Here is a 22,115-nt window from a genome sequence, read left to right as displayed (position 1 = left end):
TCCAGATCCGGTGGGGCAACCAAGGCTGGCAGCTCCGAATGTGCCCCCACGGCGAGCTCTCTTGGCTGCACAGGCCACTCCACCTCGATGCTCCTCGTACGGGCCCACCACGATGGCACCATGGATTTTGTGTCATGGAGAAAGACGACGCAAATATGCCTCCTGGTTTGCCTCCTACCCAAAATGCATGCTTCATTTGTGTCGTCCGTTGGAAAGATGTTTTTTTTACTGTGCATGCCCTATTTTGTGTTTGACTCTCGCTTTTGCATGAGCTGTTAGAGACAACGTAAAATGGAGAGGAACAATCTTTTTTCGAGCAAAACTAGGTAAGAGAATTAGGACATGCACATGTTCATTATCTTCTAGTAGGACATTTGCATTTCATAGCTAAAGTGACATTGGCCTCAAGGCCTTTGTAGTTTAGACCGTCACTACATCACAATGTTTCCAACATGGTATGTCCTAATCTTAATCTAAATACTTTTAGGCTATATTTATGGGAGTTTTTGAAAGTTTTTGCTTCTTATGAAAGCTTGAAAAGCTAGAAGCTCCTCCAAATAGGGTATATCCTTCAAGCTAACAAAAACTCTAAACCCTATTTGGATCCTTAAATTGAATTTATTTTAATAATCATAATTTAGACACATACAGTTAAGCTAATACGGTTATATGTGGATTATATTTGTATATTATTCTTAGCTATAGAGTGTACTATTTGTTGCATTTTCACTGTAGGGGAGCGAGTTGAAGAACATGTTATAAGTTACAAAGTAGAAACATAGAATGGTGACCTATATAATCAATTTTCATCTCTCATCTTATGATTTTTTTGTTTATAGACGCAGATGCGCATATACACGAGCCACTCATCCCTATGAACGCACGCACACACACCCTACCCTATGAGCACCTCCAAAGAACCGAGTTGGACCGGTAAATCTCGAGATTGACGAAGTCACCACTCGCGCCGGAGATTGGCTCACACTACGGGAGACACATGCTTTGCTGAGTGTCTCTGACACTCGGCAAAGGCCTAAATACACTCGGTAAAGCCTTTGCCGAGTGCCACACTCGGCAAAGAGCACACGGCAAAATTCTGATCGGCAAAGGGGTCTTTGCCGAGTGTTTTTTATCGGGCACTCGGCAAAGACTTTACCGAGTGCCGACACTCGGCAAAGATAAAAATAAAAAAAAATCCGAAAAATAGGGGAAAAAATTTTTATTTGGGGGAGGACAGCCATCAGCCAGCATCGGCCACTACAGCCTCCATCTTTCTTTTTTACTATTTTCCCACAAAATTAGCATATGCGCCAGCAGCAGGATTCGAAATCTCAAGCTGCGCTAAACCATCAATTGTGATTATATTATGTTTCGATTTTTCATATATGATACTAAATACCATGTAAATTGATTATTTGAGCCTCTAAACGATTTCAAATCAAAAAGTTGTCAACTACAAAGTTTCATAACTTTTTAAGATCTATAATTTTCATTTAGAAAGTTTCTCCATCCGAGGCTGTTTACAAAATTTGAATTTCAAATTTGAGAAATTTAAACGTAGTTTTTGCATGACAACATTGTTTCAAATCAAAAAGTTATCAACTACAAAGTTTCATAACTTTTCGAGACCTACAAAGTTTATTTAGTCAATTTTTTCATCCGAGGTAATTTCAAAAAATCAAATTTAAAAATTTTCAAATAAAAACGCAGTTTTGAATGACAAGATAAACTCAAATGAAAAAATTGTCAACCATAAAATTTCATAACTTGTCAAAATCTATAAAGTTTATTTTGGTTGTTTGATCATTTGCTCATCTCACACGGTAATTCTATTATTTTTCATAAGTCTTATATATCTTTCTTGTAGTTCTAGGAACTATAAGAGAGATGTAAAATTTGTGAACAAATTTATTTTTACTTTGTCAAATGAAGAAATGACCAAAATAAAGATTGTAGATCTTCAGAAGTTATACAACTTTGTAGTTCAAAACTTTTTGATTTGAATTTATTTAGGGCTTCAAAATTTTATTTAAAATTTTCTTTGCCGAGTGTTTTTTTTGGCACTCGGCAAAGAGGGTCTTTGCCGAGTGTAAAAAAAACACTCGGAAAAGATGGTTCTTTGCCGAGTGTCAAAAAAAACACTCTGCAAAGACCTTCTTTGCCGAGTGTTTTTTTTACACTCGGCAAAGAACCATCTTTTCCGAGTGTTTTTCTTTGCCGAGTGTTTTATTTTTAGCACTCGGCAAAGAAGCTCTTTACCGAGTGCCCGAAAAAAAAACACTCGGCAAACCAATAGACACTCGGCAAAGAGCCGGATTCCGGTAGTGTCATATGTAAACTTGAAAAGTGATGTAATGTCAAAATTCAAGCCAAATAGTATTTTATTAAGTAATTTCTCCAGATGAAAGGATCCAAATGGTCCTAAAAGCTACACTTTGTACTAAAGACAAAAAAGCTCTCTCAAAACAGCTTTCAGGTGTGGCAGAAAATTGATTTCTAATTGATGGTTGGTGTTACAGCTGAAAATAGATTTATTTGTAGGAAATGGTTGAAAACACTAACCATGACTAGAAATTGATTTTCAAAGACAAATGCATCCGTGAAATCATTTGTAATGTTTTTTTTAATCTGAATGCAGAATGCGGTTAATAAAAGACAGGGCACCTCTAATTAAGAACCGTTTCAGCGTCACAGTTTTAAGATCGGCAAAAGAGTACTGTATATATATAACGATACACATCGAATAATCCACGGCGCACCGTATATAACAATGCACCTTTATTTATTGACGAAGTGCTCCATATATAGGTACGGTAAACCGGCCTGGACAGCTCCAAGTAAATTAAACACATATATAGCACTAGTACAAACACTGCATCTCCGTCAGAAGCACCCGATATACATACATATACGCCAGGTAGACGTAAGACGTGCGTGTATTATATACAGAGCAACTCCCGGAGTCGTCCCGGTGTACTGCGTCTGCATGTCCTCATCAGACCTCTCGAAGACCTCAAGGGCTGGCACACGTCCCAGCCGTCTGACCAATGCAGATCCTGCGACGGATGGTGGATCTCTCTAAGCGGATCCTGCGACAGAGGGTGGATACACCGCTCTGCCGTGCTGGCGATTAGCAAGAGACCCGTGCCAAGTGAGCAGCTGCGCAGAGCAAGTGAGACCCATGAATCGTAAATCAATCACGCGAGGCAGAAAAGGTGCCAAGCCAAGCTGTGTAGTTTTGCTGCTGTTACCTTTGCATTGGATCCATCGGGGACTACACGTCCCTCGCTCTTGAGCCTCAGGTACTCCGCGCGAGAGAACTTGGTGAACCCCCTGAAACATACATATGCATATCAAAGCCTGAGATCGAGCAGTACATATAAAGCAAAATGCACCACGCTCTGATCCCTCCCTCCAAAAACAAAAACAAACACGTACGTACCACTTGCCGCTGGTGATGATCCGCTGGCGTCCGGGGAACTTGAACTTGGCCCTGCGCAGCGCCTCGTGCGCCTGCGGCGCGTGCGCGTCCCGGCAGCGCACGGAGAGCAGCACCTGGCCGATGGCGACGCGCGCGCACGTCCCCGTGGGCTTGCCGAAGGCGCCGCGCATCCCGGTCTGCAGGCGGTCGGCGCCCGCGCAGGAGAGCATCTTGTTGATGCGGAGGACGTGGAACGGGTGCGCGCGCACGCGGAGGTGGAACGCGTCCTTGCCCGCGTGCTTCGCCATGTACTTGTTGCACGCGATCCGGGCCGCCTCCAGCGCCTCGCTCGACACGTTCTCCTTCTCCCAGCTCACCAGGTGCACGCACAGCGGGAACTCGTCCACGCCGCGCTTCTTCTGCCCCACGTCGAAGATGCGGATCTTCGGGTCCGGGACGCCCCGGCAGTAGCGCGACTTCGGGTACGGCTTGTTCTTGATCTGACGGTAGCAACGCGCAGGCCCTGCAACGATGATCCAGCGTTTATATCTTTACTATTAGTACAAAGACATTCAGCTGCGTGCACGTACGATCGATCATTCGATCGTGTGCAGTAAGTAGGGGTAGCTCGTGATTGATTTCCAGGGGCGGCTAGAGAGGAAAAATGGCGGACGACGAAAAGTGGCTGGTTGAAGGAATTGGGTGCTTACTCCTGCCCATGGCGGAAAGTTGGACGTGACAAGTGGTGAACTGGCTGGTGGGTTCGAGAGCCTTGTGTCCGGACTCCGGAGCGTGCGGGAGAAGAGGAGGCCAGGTGGTGGATATATAGGGAGAGGAAGACCGGCAGCCCGCGGCGGCGGGGAGGCCAAGTGCGGGAAGGTTCTGGTTCGCCGGGAACGCGTGGCGCCGGGCGGCCAATCGGCGGAGCTTGCGTTTGGGCTGGCTGGGATTCGTTCGTTCGAATCGTAGGCCGTGACGCTGACGCCTCGCCCGGCTTTGCTTCGGTCGTCGTGGGCTGAGCATGGAGCCGTGTGGAGACGCGTTGGGCCGTCGTCGTGGTTTTGGTTTTGACTGCTCCATGAGGCCGAGCCGAATGACTAACTTGATGGCAAAGTAGAGAGCTCGGACACTGAAGGAGCTAAAAAAAGATGGAAATTATTCTGGAAGGTCAAGGTACCATCAAAAATTCATATCTTTGCTTGGAGATTGGCCCATAATTCTTTAAGTACCGGTGAAGTTCTTAAAGAAAGGTCAATGAGTGAACATAGTGGATGCAAGTTATGTGGTGCTATTATTGACTCGTGGCGCCATGCTCTTTTCTATTGTACAATGTCAAGATGTGTTTGGACTCTAGTAGATGAGGATCTCATTGACCATATTGCTGCAACTGAGATTAATAATCCAAAGATGTGGTTGTTTTTTATGCAGGAAACTTTGTCGGCAAAAGAATTTCAGAAACTTCTAATCATATGTTGGGCAATCTGGAGGGCACGAAGAATGGCATTACATGAGGGTATATTTCAAAGCCCATTATCAATATTCAGCTTTATTACAAAATATCTTGATGATCTCAAACTGGCTGGTTTGATTGAGGACATTGATATGACCAAGTCAACAAGAAACAAGAAATCAGCTCCCAAATGGATACCTCCACCTGAAGCTTTCGTGAAGTTCAATGTTGATGCTGCGGTGGCACGAGCTGAAGATAAGGGGACTGTTAGTGTGGTGTGTCGAGATAATGTAGGGAATTATGTGGCTGCAAGTGCTATGGTCATTGATGGTTTAACTGATCCGTCATCTTTGGAAGCTTTGGCTTGTAATGAAGCAATTTCTTTGGCCATGGACATTGGGGTGCGTAAGTGTGTAATAGCTTCAGATTGCTTGGAAGTGATTTTGAATCTTCAGAAGCAAAGTTTGTGTGCTTATTCCTCAGTGTTGAAGGAAATTAAAGCTAGAAGCACTTTGTTTCAGGAAGTAGTTTTTAAGCATGAAGGTAGAGAATCAAATTGTGAGGCCCATGCTCTTGCTAAAGGTGTTTGTAAATTGGCACCAGGGAGATATTTATGGCTCCTTGGGCGTCCAGAAATTTTGCATGTACCTCAAAACATTATGAATTAATAAAAGTCTACCTTCCTCTCAAAAAAAAAAAAAAAAAAAAAATTGGTGGGCAAGCGAGGCGGCGGTTGTCGCCACGACACGGGTGACGCCTGCTTGCAGGTTCCAGCTGCTCGGCCGGTCTGCTTGTCTGAACTGTTCCCGTGGCCGTGCGCCGTGCCTGCCGGCCTGCCGGCGCGACCTGCTTGCGGCAAGCGGTTAGACGAATTTGCTTACTGCTTCGTCAGGGAGCAAGCCCAGCTGCATTTCTGGCTCTCTGCGACGCGAAATGATTGTTCAGTTGTTTTACTTTGTTTTGATACAAACACAAATTCGGGTGTCGAAGCAGAAGAAGCAATGTTCTTCTTCTTTATATTTATATATGCTTTACGGCCTGTGCTTATTCCACATTGGCCACTCGTTTACAGATCGCTCTGACACTTCCCTACATGGGAGTAGTCTGTATGCTCGTCCTTGCTTCAGGGGACAAAGTACATGGGGTTGGGTATCTTGAACACGCGGTCGCCGGCGCTGTCGCCCTGCAGGTCGCTCCACTGGTCCCCGACGTTGCCGCGGATCCTGTAGCCTTCGTCCACGAGCTGCCTCCGAATCGCCGACTTGAAGATCGACGAGCTCTGCCCTCGGTACTCCGGAGTCCTGCAAGCAGCCACGACACGTCACGTCAGAACGCAATTTCACATGATCTGGATGACGTTCCTGGTGGCAATTTGGGAGGTAGAGATCGTGACATGACTTGCTGCTCGTGAAAGGAGGACCGTCCAACGGCCTTTTCCTATTGTCAGTGAATCTCTGAATGTTCAGCTAGCCGTCCACGTCACCGACGGCGCACTACGTGGTTTACGCTCGTCGGCTAGTACTAAGAAGATAGAACCTGCAAGTGGAAGTGAAGTTGCTTGATGCACCACCTCATGATGAGCCTCTCGTACCCGGAGAACCCTTCTGCCTCCAAGTTGGCCGCCGTGCACGAGCCCAGGGTCTCCTCGTCCCTCCCGGAGAGGAGGAAGACCTTGAAGCCCTTGTCCAGCAGCGTCGTGAACAGCCCAAGCACCGGACGTATCCCCGGGCACGCCTCCCTGCTCGCCCAAGCCTTGAACGCCGACGGGTCGTACGCCCTGAGCCACAGGTCAGCTGGTAAACAGAGAACGGCACGCAGAGGGGAGCTATAGCGAACAGTGGATCGAGAGGTCGAGCCATGCCGTGCGCGTACCCGAACTGCTTGGCCTCGTAGTAGAGCAGGTTGGAGAGGCAGGTGTCGTCGATGTCGAACACCCAGGCGTCGAGGCCGTCGGCGTCGGCGTCGGCGGCGATCTCGTCGGCGTAGGCGGACGCCTGCTCCATGACGCCGGCCAGGTCCCGCTGGTACTGGCCCCGGGTCATGTACCCGTTCACGTACCCGACGCACTGCGCGGGCACCGTGCGCCACCCGCGGGCGTTGTTGGCCTCCACCATGACGCGCCAGCTCAGGCACCCAGCGTCGTCGGGCGCCTGGCCCGGCCATAGGCACTGCCACTGCCTCGCGACGACGACGGCGGGGGCGCTCAGGAACAGGTGCGGCAGCAGAGCCAGGAGCATCATGACCTGCCGCCACGGGGCGATCGTGCGCGACGCCATTGGAGCGATGCCGCTTGTCAGCATGTCCGACGTACCGCAGCCACTGCAGCCTGCAGGCATTATTCATATATAAGCTGGCAGTGAGAGAGGTCAGATATCAAACGAATTCAGCTCAAAAGTGGCCGTTCATGCTTGGCAACGTTTTTCTCTGATGACAGAGTAACACGTTCGTGAACAGACAGTGAGATTAATTTCATTTCATTTCATGTCACCATCACAATCCGTTGCAGGACCAACGCAAAGACTTAAAGAAGGATAGAAACAAGCCTGAGTCAAAAGAAGATTAAAAAAAAAAGGCTATGTGAGATAGAGCTACGACTACCTGGATGCGCCAATGCGGCAGGCAAGAACAGAGACAGAGACCAGGCTCAGGCTGGTGTCCAGGTAACACTCAGTGCATGGGTTTTTATAGTGAGTTGAGGACGATGGCAATGGCTTGAGTCAGAGTCACCGCCCAATGCGAAAGCAAGCGTCACTGGCCAATGCGGAAGCAAGCTGCTGCTAATGCAAAAGCATGATTACGCCATGGAATTAGCGGGAGGCCGGAAGACATTCCCCGAATGCGACCGGATTCAGGATTAGGTTTCGTTTCTCTCGGTGACGGAGAGTGACGCCACTGGCCACGGCCACCTCAGGATGATGCCCCCATTTGCACCGCCAGCGCCCCTGGTGCGCGCCACGTGGACCCAACCGCGCCGCCGCTGCAGCCTGCGATCGTGCGATGGCGACCTTGGCTACCGGCGGCTCCTTTTCCGCCGATAGAGTAGTAGGCAACTATTGCCTGTGCGGCAGCTGTGCCTCCTCCAATCAACAGTCGCAGCGGGGCAAAACGTTTTTGTAGAGGTTGAACCTCCTAGAAACGGCATGAACAATGTGCAAGAACTTAACCTTTGAAAAAATTCATATGAAAACAAATTGATTCACACGCGGGAAACAAACACACACAAAGAGTTACAAAATGGTTGCCTGCAGACGTGGGCAGATAGCGATGTTGACTACTTTCAGTTTTGCCTTTCATGAATTCACCTTATGATTGCGCCAAAAGGAATAGGTCAATGCTGAAATGAGTTGCCATGCTCTATGCTACATTTTATATTGAACTGGACCAGTGTGCAAGAGTCAACGCCAACCTGATCGATGCTTACATACTAAGCGGCAAGAAAGCCGCCACCTCAAAGAGATTCGATTATTATTGGACGATGTTAGCACTTGGCAATTGTAACAGGGAAGGCTACAAGTCCGTAGCCACTCACCGTTAGTGGTGCACGGATAAATAAAGTGTAGAAGAGATCTGTGTGTGGAATGCTCATAAGAAACTTCAGCATGCTCCACCAATCCCAACTAGTGAATGAATCATATTCTTCGGGACACAGGCCAACTGTAATGGAATAACAGAATGCAGCACCTACCTGCCGATACCATTAGTGGAGTCGTCACTTGTTCAAAATGCAGCTTTTTGCACACTATGTACTCGTCTAATCCTCCCATTGTCCATATGCGTGTCGCAGAACATACAGGCATGTTGAAGAACGAACCACAGTAATGACAAGTTTCAAATTTCGAATGCTATATAACGGTTTGGAGACAACTGAATTGCTTTCCAGGTCTGAACATCTGTGACAGTGCTAAAAAAATGTTACAAAAGTAGCATGCAGCACCAGTCTTGATTGCCAGAGGCCTGAGGAAACAAGTAATATTCAAACGTACAAAATTTGGACCTTGTATGCACGCACGATATGCTATCCCTATGTATGACTACTTGTATCAATATATCTTGATCCAAAGATGCTTACAGAGAGGAGGTGGTGTATCCAGCTCCCCACCTTCAAAAGACATGCCTGGTCGAACCGGGTAACTCGAAATTTTTACTGAATTCAGTATGTGCTACCCCTGAAAGCAGTAGTAGTGTAAACCCCAAGCAGTAGGCACTCTGTTCTGGCAAGTAGGCTAGTGGCTGGTGAACAAGCCCAACAAGCCATTTCAGTTATTTGACCTGCAATAAGTGTATAGTGCTCAACTCAACATCATTTACTTTTGCACACACCAATCTAAACATATTCCTTTTAATCATTTTATTTCTTTTATTAGGAGAAATCATTGGTACTGTTACCATGCAAGTGCGTAGTTCAACTTCAGTCAGAAAACCGAGAATATTTTCACAAAATAAAAAGAAAAGGTACAGGGAACAAAACACAACCTGCTACTTTCACGCTATACAAGGGCAATTGATTTAAAGCCACCTTCATTAATTTGTGTGGCAATAGAACTGTCACCTGTCTTGATTATCTTGCCATTTTCCTGGAAGTAACCAATCAGAAGAATTATCAGAAACAGCATGAACGCTTCAGTTTTCTAAGTTAGAAAGCACCCAAATACTTAAAACAGTGCTCTCAAATTCTGACATTTGGAAATAAAGGAACTACAAAGGCACCAACAAGGTTATTGTGGAGGTCATATGAGTGGACTCATCAATGTTCCCTGTTAAAATTTGTTTAAAGTTACATCCTTCCTTAGTTGTTTTGTACAAGTCTTCTTTTTCCATCTGGTATTTAGGAAGAGAAATACCTACATCTTTCTGAAATAACTGCATTCATTGTGTGATATAATTTATAAGACTCGGTATCAGTGTTAATTGGTCACAAGGCAAGGGGGATGTAAACAAACATACAAATTTAATGAGATGGCATTGGCAAGGGACATCTAGTGAATTTATTTAAAAAGAAGCGTGCAAAGTATGGAACATCAAACGAAAAAGAACAGAGGGAGTAGGTTCACAAACATCTGAAGGGTGTCCTTTATAAATACTCAAGATACAAACTGCCTTAAACTTACACGCATGAATTGAGGTAGTAGATGAAATAACCATATTGCATCTCAATGAATATCATAACATCTTAAATGCAACTGATTCAGGATTCACCCTCTACTCCGTGGGAAGAGGAGACATGGGATAAACAACAATTACTGAGCTCTTCACCACCTTATCCCTAACTAACATTGTAAAAATAGGGACCACAAGTGCATCCTTTTCTATGGAACTACTCTATAATGATGCACAAATAGATGTAATGGTCAAATAGTTATAAATTTGCAAGAAATGCCATAGGAACAAACATACAGGAGCAGCCAGATTAAACACACCTAAACAGATAGGTTAACTCTTTAAGTGTAAACAAAGTAATATTCATACTGAAGTGTATGTAATATTCATTGGCATATGGCATAGAAACCAAGATGCAAATCTCCATAGGATGAGGAAATATGGGACAAACAACTAAAGTGAACCTATATTTATTACACATCTAAACAAACATATTGCGGCTTACCATGATGTGAACATAGCTGGGCTTAATGAGATCCAAAAGACGTTGGTAGTGTGTAATCATCATAACAGAGTTTTGGGGTGTCAAAAGCCCATTCACTGCATTAGCAACATCTTCAAGTGCATCAACATCTAATCCTGAATCTATTTCATCCAGAAGCGCTAAATCTGCTCCAATGACCTAATTTAAAATAAACAAACACCCTGAATCAGACATGGAAATATATTGGTGATGTGCACAAATAGACAGACAAGACGAATTATGAAGCCTAGTTGAAATGTCTATCAAACTAATAAATTGTTCTTACACAAATGTATGGAAACTTTATCAAGCACATGGACACAATATACTTAACAAGCCTCAAAAACAACAAAATATGAGCAAATAAGGGAACAGATAACTGTTTTCAAATATGATCCTCATTGGGAAAAGAAAGACCTAGTAAATCAAATACAAGCATAACTGAATATACTCATGGTATCGAATGTACAATTCATGTAATACACACAGCTTTAAAAAAATGCATGGGGTGAAAACAAGTTCGAAAGGTCTGCATACAGATCAGCCATTTCAGGCAGGAAAAAAATCCAACTAAATAGACATAACAGAAATAAGTGCATGCAAGGCTGCGAGCCAAGAAACATATTTCCCTACAGTCCTATATGATTAACCCTTGAGATGTTTTAAAACATCATACCTGTAGTAGATTTTTTAAAAAAAAAATGTACTGCTTTGTCTTAGTTCACAAATCACAACCACTGAAATGTAATATTCATTGGCATATAAACCAAGATGTCATGCAAATTCATAGTGATATCAAGACAGAAAAGAATAATCATGAATAAATTCATAGTGATATCAAGACAGAAAAAAGAATAATCATGAATCTTACTGAAAGTTGCAATATCTCATTACGCTTCCTTTCACCGCCGCTAAAACCTTCATTCACATTGCGATCAAGGAACTTTGGGTCCATCTTCAAGGCATCAACTTTGGGCGATACAACTGAGTAAAACTGCAAGAGAAAGCGAAGATGTGTCAGAATCAATGCCACTATAAGTAACTCATAATTAATAAATAATGATAAGAACAGATCAATCTAGAAAATGCTTACAAAGTTTTATATTACTAGACATTTGAAACAAAAAACAAAAGGAGAGAACCATAATGCTAGAGATCCATATGGCAAGGAAAGCTCCATTTGAAACACATAACGAAATGAACCAAAACAAAACAACTTCTGACATTGTTCATCCCTTTCCTGCCTCTTTATATAATACATCGGTACTAAAGATCATTGGGATGTAATTATATTTAAAAAAGTTTAATATTTATCTCTTGTGAAAATTTATAGTATATCATGGCACATATAAGTGCGAAGCTCACCTCAAGGGGCCCCAATGCTGGTAGACCACTCTTTTCTCTGCGAGCATTGACTGCCATGAGCAGAAAATCAAAATTGCTGACTCCAGGAATCTCAATAGGTGCTTGGAAACTCATAAAAAGGCCTGCTAGAGATCTGTCCTCTGGCTCCATGTCAACCAGGTCCTGACCCTTGAAGAGAATGGTACCTCCAGTTACCTCATAATGCGGATGGCCAACAAGAACCTGCAAGGCAAAGGTGAAAGCCTCAATTTAAAGCGCAGGTACCAGAGCAAAGAGCATGGTCACTTTTTTTTTTACAATTTGTATATAGGTCATTTACTGATAATAAACTTTAGAAAGGTATATACACGACTAGCTTAATGAACCAATAGGATGGAGCCTGAACTATTTTACTGAAAGTGAATCATTCTGCCTAGAGCAGAAATTTCTTAACGAAGCAAAAATTTTAGTGCAGTAGGCTACCCCTACGACTGGTGTCTAACATAGAGAAAGCTAGAATGAACAAAATTAGATTACACTTGGTTAGCAAAATAGTGTCTCCGTTACATTTCCAACAGAAGGATACTAAAAACCGACATAAACACGTGCCCACAGAAAATTGTCCTATTTTTCAATCGACTCAAAGGTTCCAATTATAACATGAAGAAATATGTGCATCAAACAGAAGCTCCTTACTTTTGTGAGGGTGCTCTTGCCGGAGCCGTTCTTCCCCATAATCGCATGAATCTATAACAATCAAACACAGGCATAAAACTAGCATCAGTCAATCCCTTGCAGCTCTAATTAAGAAATACAAACAAGCCGGCCCATGAGCTGCCCACGCGAACCTCGCCCTCGCGGATGGTGAGGTCGACGCCGGCGAGGATCTGCTGCCCAGTCTCCTTCACGGATGCGGTGAGCCCGCGCACCTCGAGAAGCGGGCTGCCGGAGGACTCGGCTGGCGCCGCCGCGGGCGAGCGTCCCCGCGTTTGGAAGGAGACAGAAGGAGGAGGCGCATGGCGGCGGCGGAGGGGGCGGGATGAGGAAGGAGAGAACAGGGGCGACGTCAATGAGACGGCGGCGAGCGGCGGCGCCATGGGAGGAAGGCGAGGCAGCAGGCGCGCCGCTTCCTTCCTTCTTCGCTCGTCGCGGCGCGGCTTCGGATGACGACGGTCCCTCGGATGACGGTTGACGGGGACGGGACGGCGGACCGGACGACACTGTACGGTAGGCGGGCTGGGCTATTTTGTCGAAGCCACTCACGGTGTGCTCGAGTGGCGTTTTGTGGGCCTGATTTTCACGTCCAATAGGCCGGCCCATGTCGCACTAACACAACGAGTACTACACGCGCGCGCGTTCCAACGACAGCAGAAGCGAGCCCAGAGAGTCTGAGGTCTGAGCTCGTGCCTGCCACTGCCACAGTGCCACTCTGCGTCTCTGCCAGGCGCCAGCCAACACAGCCATAGACGGGGATGGCGACGCCGATGCCATATTCCCATTCCTCCGTGGTGCCGGGGACAGGCTCTGTGTGCCTGTGTGCACCGGGCAGGCAGGTCGTGCAGACGAGCGCCCTCGAAATCTTGCCTCGTCCACGCCAACACGCAGCAGTCAGCAGAGCATGTCAACGAATCCGCCGCTGCCACGACTTGAGCGAGCGTTTACGGTCCCGTCCTGCTCCGGCGTGCCCGCGGCCGCACCCACCTGCCGTCGCTGCCGCAGCAGATGGAGAGAGCGACCTCTCGCGGTCCGGTCGGCGCTGGGCAACGACGCCGGCGAAGACGGACGGAATAAGCCTCGTTTCATGTGCTTTGTCAGCATCAGCGATGGCACAGCAGGGGATCTTCAGTAGTCGTGGTACTGCGCGCCGGTGCTCTTCGGCGTTTCGATGCGCGCGAAGATTGGCCGGAGCCCGGAGGCCATCTCTTCTCGGAGGATAGTATAGGCCTTTGGCGGTTTGGCCCTTTGCATTGCATCCTACTAGTAGCTTGCGCTCTTTTGTTCTCTTTCTCAAGTCTGAACCTGCTTGCTGCCACAAAGCAGGAGTGAAGAGCAATGAAAATGCTAAACGGTGCTAACTGACTTCCGCCTCTGCTGCTAGTCTCCAGATCGTGCTTGGTCTCATTTGTCGCAGGCTGAACTATTGCCCGATAGTCAGCTCACAACAAATCAGCCAACAATATTTTCAGCCATGGCTTCAAAGTTGCATTTGGATTCCAGACAGGCCGAGATCATTCAGATCAGGAATGCAAGATCAGGCACGAGAGTGGCAGTTCCAAGCGCACGTCCGGCACATGATTACAACTGGGATTCAGAACAGGAAATGCAATTGCTACCGGCTCCGGATACACAGGTGGCCGCCGGTTCTTGTAAGCGCCGGTCCGGTCTGGTCAGGTGGTTCTAGCACATACGCGAGCTATGGATCGATTCAGACAAGCAGCCCTAATGCCATTGCAAAGCTGCAACTGCAATGCATGGGGGGCTGGGGCTGGGGCATTATGCCATCATTATTGATCTCCTCTGCCCTCCCGCAATTGCTGCTGGACCTCCATCATGATTCATGCGGATATGTGGGTTCATGGATCATTTGGTTTGGTACCCTTTCACACTCCTGCTCTGCTCTTTTCTTCTCCTCCGCGCCTTTAGTTAGCCCTTTTCTTTTCTGACGACGATGCAGCAAAAATCTTAGCGAGTAAGAAACCCAGAAAACCTGGACGCACATTGTTCACACCGAAAAACAGAATCAGCAGCCCATTGTTCGATGTATAGGCAGGAATTTCTATATATCTATCAACACATTTTGCTTATCTATGTCCGTCAGATTTTTTATCCATTAGACGGAAAAGCTGAGAAATGTAACAGATACGTATATAGGTTAGCTACATCTTTAGCTAGAGATATAACAATTTCCACATATTTATAGTTGTGCCCTCAAGAACAGAGCTATGCACTAGAGGGTTCAATGTGACTGCATGAATTCCTAGATACATTCATGTTACCAATAATAATAATAATAATAGTAATAATAATAGTAATAATAATAAATAAAAATCCACCATCGTGCTGATGCAGGGAAATTGATGGCAATATATATTTCATCGTACCACTAAACCTTGATATCTATGAGTACCAATTAACATATACCATAAAAATTATGTTCATACCACAATTTTACAAGGGAGAGATGGTACATAGTGTAAGGGTCTATTTGAAACGCAAAAAAAAATTATATTTCTATTTTTTCTATAAAATTAGACTTATGTATGATCTCCTGAAATTCATACGTTCTAAACAGTATCTAAGAATTTTTTTTATAGTATTAACTCGTATGAAGGGACTTTTTTTCATAGACTGCATGCAACCCTTTGTTTTGTCCCTTTTTTAATGGATGCTCACGTGACATGTAAGGTGTGTTTGGATTGATGAATATCCTTGACAAGAGATGGCAGTTCATGGACAAGCGGTATTTGATTCCGAACGAGTTGGGTATAGTTATATCTGCTCTCAGATACTAGATATCCCTGCCACAAAAAAAAATTGTCTCGCGAGCTCATCTATATTTTATAATCTTTGCCATTAATAAATAATTATGAATTGTTAGTATATTATATTATTGCTTAGTAATTAGATGGCACGTTTAATTTTTATAGGTGCTAACAATATGTTGATTACTGCATGTTTTGTATGCCAATTAACATATTTTATTTGTAGTTAATTATTGTCATGAAAAAACTAGTATTAGTGCATATTTACTAGTGTATAATTAGTTGTTATTTTTTAAATAATACGAATACAGTTAGGGCATGTTTGAATCCGCTAACTAAATTTTATTTGGCTAAATTTAACTGATAGGGATCCAAACACCTCTCGCAAAATTTTTAGTTGGGTAGATCTGGGCATTAGTCAAGTATTCTTATTCTATGTATTTCCCTCCATTCAACTAAGACCCGTTTAACACTGCTCCACCTTATTAGTGAAGTTGTTTTTTTTAGGCTTTAGCTCCATAAACAACTCTATCAGTGGAGCTGGCGCCATTTTTAGTGAACTATTTAGAAAAAAAACTATTTTTTTTAAATGTGCTCTCACAGAACGTTATGATGATGTGAAGGTGAGAGAAGGTAGTATGGATATATGATATCCCCTGGTGCTCGCACGATCCGGTGGTGAAAAACGGGTGAGAGTTTGACTGACGGGGCCCGCACGATCCGGTGGTGAAACGGTAAAGAGAGAGGAGCCATCGCCATGGGCAGCGAGAAGAGCGTGGCGCACCCAACAGTCGCGGCGCCGGTTGCCAGGCTCCGGCTCCACCTCCACTCCTCGTTTTAAACGCTCCCTTCTTCTCCCTGGCCCCTACTCCATACTGATCACAGCGCATCACATCTACTGCGAGTCTCTCTCGGCACACGCGTGAGTCCGCCTCCGCCGCGGCTCCGGCGCCGCATCCGTCTCAGGAATCCCCTTCTCCGCGTGCTAGAGGTACTGCGCCGCCGCTCTTCCTCCCCCTTTGCCATTCAAGCCTTCTTTTCGTCTCTCTCTCTCTCTCTCTTTTTTTACCTGTGCTCATTTCTATGCCTGGTTGACGTTCTTGATGAACGCCCCTTGCGTGTAGAGAGACAGAGAGAAAGAGGGTTCTCGAATTGTGACGTTTTGCTTATATGATTCTTCGTCATATCTGTGTTTCCCCTCTTCTCTGCATTTTTTTTTTTTTTTTGATGCGGCATTTATGATTTATTTATCGCTGGGTCTGCACTGCAATCAGAACGGGCGTCGCGTTCCTCCACTACCTGAAGAGCTTCAGTTACTGAACTCGGCCCTGAGCGCATTTATGTCCGATTAGGTGCGGTTCACTGTACCCGTCTATCAGCCTGCCATGCCAAACGAACAATGCGGGTACCGCGTGTAGGTTTTGTTTGTGTGCTGCGTAGCAGTGACAAGAAACTTGACACCGAGGGTAGTAATTTGCATGACTGATACGGTAATAATCATTTGTTGGGGACTGGAAAGCTGCGAAGTCGTGAGCCATGGAGCCCCTCGCTAATCATGTCTTTAGCATTGGGTTCTGTAGGACTGACTGCGCAGTACTTGATTGTTCTCCGGAATTTAAAAAAATGTGAACCTTTTAGGTTGAGATTAAACAACTGGACACTAACCAAGATCTTGTAGTCAGTAAACAATCCTGCAAAGTTGAAAACCAGTACGTCCAGTAGTTGCATGTACAGTTTCACCACGGCTACTCTCCTGTAAAAGTTTACCTTTGACACTCACTGCTCTACCATCCCTAGTGCACATGTTTTACTTAGGCTGGAGGTTCCGGCTCCCTTTTTCCAAAAGCACAATTCAGAATCGCCTTTGTTTGCCCCACTTTTTTTCCACCTTTTTTTAGGGGTATTCTCTTAATAAGTATCTTTTCTGTAGTGCCCACTGACTGGTCACTGCCTTACTCGTGCTGCACTAGTGTATGGGAAGCTCTATGCCTCTATGGGTATGGGCATATGCTGTCAGTTGTTTTTTTATCCAACTCTCTAATGGAGTTGATTATTATTTGGCAGTAATGATTGGTCCAAAACTGCAATCATTTGATCCTTGGCCTGCGAGCTCAACCTTGTTGTTTTCTGCGGCTAACTTAGCAGCATGCTCTGGCCTAGAGTTTAGACTATGTTTTTGCAGGGCTTACTTTATTGTTTCATTCAAGAAAATCTTGAACCATGTGGTTTACTCTTTTTTAGGGGATCCCTTATTTTCTGTTTAATCATGTTTGTGTTAATCATAATTTGGTGTTTCATTCAAGAAAGCTATTCATGATGTGATATGCTCTCTTTGAGGCAAGACTGTGGTTGTGCTTTAGCCCCTGTCTCTCATTGTCTCCTCTTTTTATGCTTTCATGGATTCCTTTCGGCTTTAGATGCTGGCCCTACCATTTCAACTATTTTGGGCCTTCAAATTTCATTGCTTTCTTACCACAACTTCTAGCCATTCTTTGGAAGTTGAATCCTTGTCCTTTGTGTTGACTAGCTCTGGTTTTTTTATTCCCATGATTTAACATTGCTTCAAGGTAAGAGAGAAGAATCTCTTTAGTAGTTTAGTGAATGGGAAGTGTCGGTAAAGTGATTCTCTCCTAGACTGTCAGGGCCCTCTAAAAGGGCGATAAGCAGGCTTCACAATTTATAGTTCACACTGAGTAATTTCGTGGTATCACCACTTCCCCCCCATTATTTTATTTCTTTATTGAAAAGCATTTTGAACTAGTTGGAACAGATAGCTTCTTATAATTCTTAGATGACATTGTCCCTTAGAAAGCACCTTGGTATTTTGATGGCCTGAGCCTCTTGTGGGGTAAGTGCTTCCTCACTGTGGCTTCCATAGCTCAGTCACAGGCACACATGCTTCGCTGCTTGTGCATAAGCCAATCACACTTTGCTTTCTGCTGGGCTCAACACACACATATTTTCTTCAGAATCATGATGAGTTAAATACTGAGTTACTAAGTTGTACTTTCAGTTTCAAAATTTGGCACTAACCTTTTCATTTTCATTGCAGGCAGCTTGATTATTTCTCAATCTTAAACTGATGATGCTGGTGCTCGTTTAATCAACTTGATTCAGCGATATATCAGCTATGGGTGATCTGAATCATGGAAGCTCTCTCCCTCTACTTCTCTGTTTACATCTGTTGTTGCCACTACTTCCGTTTGCTATGGCAGATATAGCCTCCGAGAAGCAAGCGCTCCTTGCTTTTGCCTCTGCAGTCTACCGTGGCAACAAGCTGAATTGGAGTCAAAATATCCCACTGTGCTCGTGGCATGGTGTGATATGCTCACCGGATCGATCGCGTATATTGGCTCTTAGGGTGCCAGGTGCTGGTTTGATTGGTACTATTCCTGCTAATACTCTTGGCAGGCTTGTGTTCCTCCAAGTTTTAAGCCTGAGGTCTAACCGTTTGAGTGGAAGCCTTCCATACGATGTTGCCTCACTTCCTTCTTTACAAGCCATATTTCTTCAGCACAACGAACTGTCAGGAGACTTGCCACCATTTCTCTCCCCAAACCTTAATACCCTTGATCTCTCTTACAACTCCTTTACAGGAGAAATCCCACCAGGTTTGCAGAATCTTACCAAATTATCTATCCTGAATTTAGCAGGAAATTCCCTGTCCGGGCCAATTCCTGATCTCAAACTTCCTAGCCTAAGACAGCTAAATCTTAGCAACAATGAACTGAATGGTTCAATTCCTCCCTTTCTCCAAATCTTCTCAAATAGCTCCTTCTTAGGGAACTCTGGATTGTGTGGGCCGCCTCTACCCGAATGTTCCTTTCTATCTTCACCAACACCATCGCAAGTGCCTTCACCATCAAAATTGCCACATCATGAGAAGAAGGCTGGCAATGGCTTGGTAATTGCGGCTGTCGCTGGGAGCTTTGTCATATTACTGCTAGCTGCTGTGATGTTCACTATGTGCATTTCAAAGAGGAAGGAGAAGAAAGATGAAGTGGGTTACAACGGTAAGGTTACTGATGGTTTAAGGATTGAGAAGCGCAAAGAGGATGTCAGTAGCGGTGTCCAAATGGCTCATAAGAACAAGTTAGTTTTCTTGGAGGGATGTAGTTACAACTTTGACTTAGAGGATTTATTGAGAGCATCTGCCGAAGTTCTTGGAAAAGGGAGCTATGGAACTGCCTACAAGGCTATACTTGAGGATAGCACTAGTGTGGTAGTCAAGAGGCTAAAGGATGTTGTGGCAGGGAAGAAAGAATTTGAGCAGCAGATGGAGCTCATAGGGAGGGTAGGTAAACATGCAAACATCGCACCTATTCGTGCCTACTACTACTCGAAGGATGAGAAGCTTGTTGTTTATGAGTATATTGCTACTGGCAGCTTCTCGGCTCTGTTGCATGGTATGCTAGTGACCTTCACCATTGCATGTTCACTACTTGTTTACAAGTCTATTTTACTGTGCAAAATGTACCTGGTGACTATTTTGCTTATTAACATTGTGTCTAGATATATAGTTTGGATAAATGGTAATGATACAAGTATATTTTTCATAAAAGTATGCTTTGATAATGTTACACAGTAGTGTTTTTTTTTTTGGAACAACCAGTAGTGGTAAATTTGACCTGTCAATAATTCATCCCTCAGATGGGGTGTGAGCCAAACAATCTTTTTTTACCAAACAAGTCCCAAGCAAGGCCAAAGTTACATGTCAAAAGAAAAGCATCCTTGTCAAGTAGCAAGTGTATAAACACGATTTGGGTGACTGTTAATTTACCTGCAGAGATACACAATTGCCTTTTGCCTATGTATACATGTTTTTCTTTTCTGTTGGATTTATTCTCAGAGGTTTCTTCTATTGAGTAATAGGAGTCCTTGTATTGTTGCATCAATAAATTGCACGCCAATATTTATGTAGTCCATTAATAATATTTCTCACCAAGTGATCACAAACAGGTATTAAGGGCGTATGTGAGAAGACCCCATTAGATTGGAACACCAGGATGAAGATTATACTTGGTACAGCACGCGGTATAGAGCACATTCATTCAGAAGGTGGCTCCAAGTTCGCACATGGTAATATCAAGTCAACCAATGTCCTGCTGGATCAAGAACGCAACCCTTATGTCTCAGACTATGGGCTGAGCTCTTTGATGAGCCTTCCAATCAACACTTCCCGAGTTGGCACTGGTTACCGGGCTCAAGAGACCTTTGAATCAAGGAAGTTCACTCACAAGTCTGACGTGTACAGTTTTGGTGTTCTCCTCATGGAGATGCTGACAGGCAAAGCCCCCCTTCAGTCACAGGGTCAGGATGATGTCGCCATTGATCTACCAAGATGGGTGCACTCAGTGGTCCGCGAGGAGTGGACTGCTGAAGTGTTTGATGTCCAGCTGATGAAGTATCCCAACATAGAAGACGAACTGGTCCAGATGCTCCATATCGCCATGGCATGCACGGCGTGGTCTCCAGACCGACGTCCAACAATGGCAGAGGTCATCAGGATGATGGAGGAGCTCCGGCGGCCTGCTTCTGAGAGCCGCACTCCCTCCATTGGCAATCCCAAGGAGTCGAGTCCTCTGTCAGCCTGAATTGTTAGATCTTTCAGTCTAATCCGTGATTCTGATTCAGAATTCGTGTATCCATATCATTGATGATGTCCTGTATGTGGTGCTGAGGAGGCACTGGGACCATACAGCGTTGTATCGTTATATATAGCTGTAGCGTTATTCCCGGTGCACACATTGTCTGCCTACTCATCCTACCATGCTACCGTAACTTTGGTTCAATGGAATGTTCAAGAAACAATGGCGGAATAGCTATTTTCGTCTCTCAACTATTAATTTTGTCCTTCATTACAAAAATGGACGTTTCAGTTCTTACAGTCTAGTTTTGGGTTCAATTTCAACTCTTAATTATCAAAATGACCATTTCAAACTTAGATTTATCTTGTGGGTTGAATTTCCACCCCTGTACTTCCAAAGTGGCTATTTCAGTACCTTTTTTTGGGGTGTGTGTGGGTTCCTTGCTCATCCTATATGGCACTAACATGAGGAAAGGAGACCGGTCGTTGAGAGGTCGGGACTTGTCGAGCTGGGAGGCTGGGCACAAGTGAATAGCTTGGTCCGATGACCATATTGGTGCACACGGTTGATGCCCACCCACAGACGTCATGTGGAGCAATTCCTTAAAAGACTGGAGTTTGTGATCTTTTTAGGTTTTTTTTTTTTTTACTAAACTGGAGGGGCCAGAGCCTCTATCGGGTGTAGAGCTAAAATATGTGGAGCGAAGCTGAAAAGCATGAAGTAGAGCAATGTCAAACACATCCATGGCTACGACAATGTCTCCTCTCAATCTCAAACACCTCCATGGCTACGACAATGTCTCCTCTCAAAGAAGGATGAGCTAGACTTTGCCTGCACACTCCCATTGCCTAGACTTGCAGCAGCGCATCGAAACTCATGAGCCAACTTTGGGGAGACTACAGCAGTAGTGACGCCTACCATAGCCAGTAGCGTTATATCCTCCTCCCGACCACAGAACCTAAGGCTAACAATGACCGTATGTCTCCAGTCGGGAGTGGTACTAGGGCCTTGTTTAGTTCCAAAAAAAATTTATAAAATTTTTCAGATTTCCCGTCACATCGAATCTTTAGACGTATGCATTAGACGTATGCATGAAGTATTAAATATAGACAAAAATAAAAATTAATTACACAGTTTGGTCGGAATTGACGAGACGAATCTTTTAAGCCTAGTTAGTCCTTGATTGGACAATATTTGTCAAATACAAACG

At 44.7% G+C, this 22,115-nt stretch overlaps 4 protein-coding genes across 8 annotated transcripts; 1 reads left to right on the top strand and 3 right to left on the bottom strand.

The window, feature by feature from the left end:
• LOC8082350 (60S ribosomal protein L10) lies at positions 2,695-4,242 on the bottom strand. Its single transcript, XM_002465272.2, has 4 exons — positions 4,132-4,242; positions 3,443-3,944; positions 3,252-3,333; positions 2,695-3,159 (listed from the first exon to the last, which is right to left on the bottom strand). Exons 1-4 carry the CDS (start codon positions 4,139-4,141, stop codon positions 3,079-3,081), a joined length of 675 nt encoding a protein of 224 aa, XP_002465317.1. The 5' UTR covers positions 4,142-4,242; the 3' UTR covers positions 2,695-3,078.
• On the bottom strand, positions 5,856-8,573 carry LOC8083668 (acid phosphatase 1). Its single transcript, XM_002465271.2, has 4 exons — positions 7,470-8,573; positions 6,744-7,197; positions 6,442-6,648; positions 5,856-6,172 (listed from the first exon to the last, which is right to left on the bottom strand). The coding sequence occupies exons 2-4, from the start codon at positions 7,169-7,171 to the stop codon at positions 5,995-5,997; spliced, it is 813 nt and encodes a 270-aa protein (XP_002465316.2). The 5' UTR covers positions 7,172-7,197; positions 7,470-8,573; the 3' UTR covers positions 5,856-5,994.
• Positions 8,691-13,070, bottom strand: LOC110431724 (ABC transporter I family member 6, chloroplastic). Its single transcript, XM_021451160.1, has 7 exons — positions 12,684-13,070; positions 12,532-12,582; positions 11,857-12,078; positions 11,363-11,485; positions 10,474-10,650; positions 9,345-9,445; positions 8,691-9,140 (listed from the first exon to the last, which is right to left on the bottom strand). Exons 1-6 carry the CDS (start codon positions 12,930-12,932, stop codon positions 9,359-9,361), a joined length of 909 nt encoding a protein of 302 aa, XP_021306835.1. The 5' UTR covers positions 12,933-13,070; the 3' UTR covers positions 8,691-9,140; positions 9,345-9,358.
• Positions 16,091-21,179, top strand: LOC110433822 (probable inactive receptor kinase At5g58300). 5 transcript variants are annotated; one of them, XM_021456526.1, is made up of 3 exons: positions 16,091-16,308; positions 18,370-19,723; positions 20,277-21,179. In XM_021456526.1, the coding sequence occupies exons 2-3, from the start codon at positions 18,448-18,450 to the stop codon at positions 20,909-20,911; spliced, it is 1,911 nt and encodes a 636-aa protein (XP_021312201.1). In that variant the 5' UTR covers positions 16,091-16,308; positions 18,370-18,447; the 3' UTR covers positions 20,912-21,179. The 5 variants fall into 5 exon arrangements, with proteins under 5 accessions (XP_021312201.1, XP_021312212.1, XP_021312224.1 ...); XM_021456537.1 differs by lacking the exon at positions 16,091-16,308 and adding an exon at positions 17,328-17,884 and having other exon boundaries at positions 20,277-21,150; XM_021456549.1 differs by lacking the exon at positions 16,091-16,308 and adding an exon at positions 17,909-18,021 and having other exon boundaries at positions 20,277-21,150.

The sequence above is a fragment of the Sorghum bicolor genome, chromosome 1, assembly GCF_000003195.3.
Source record: "Sorghum bicolor cultivar BTx623 chromosome 1, Sorghum_bicolor_NCBIv3, whole genome shotgun sequence".
NCBI classification, from domain to species: Eukaryota; Viridiplantae; Streptophyta; class Magnoliopsida; order Poales; family Poaceae; genus Sorghum; species Sorghum bicolor.
This window is presented reverse-complemented; position numbering and strand designations above follow the sequence as displayed.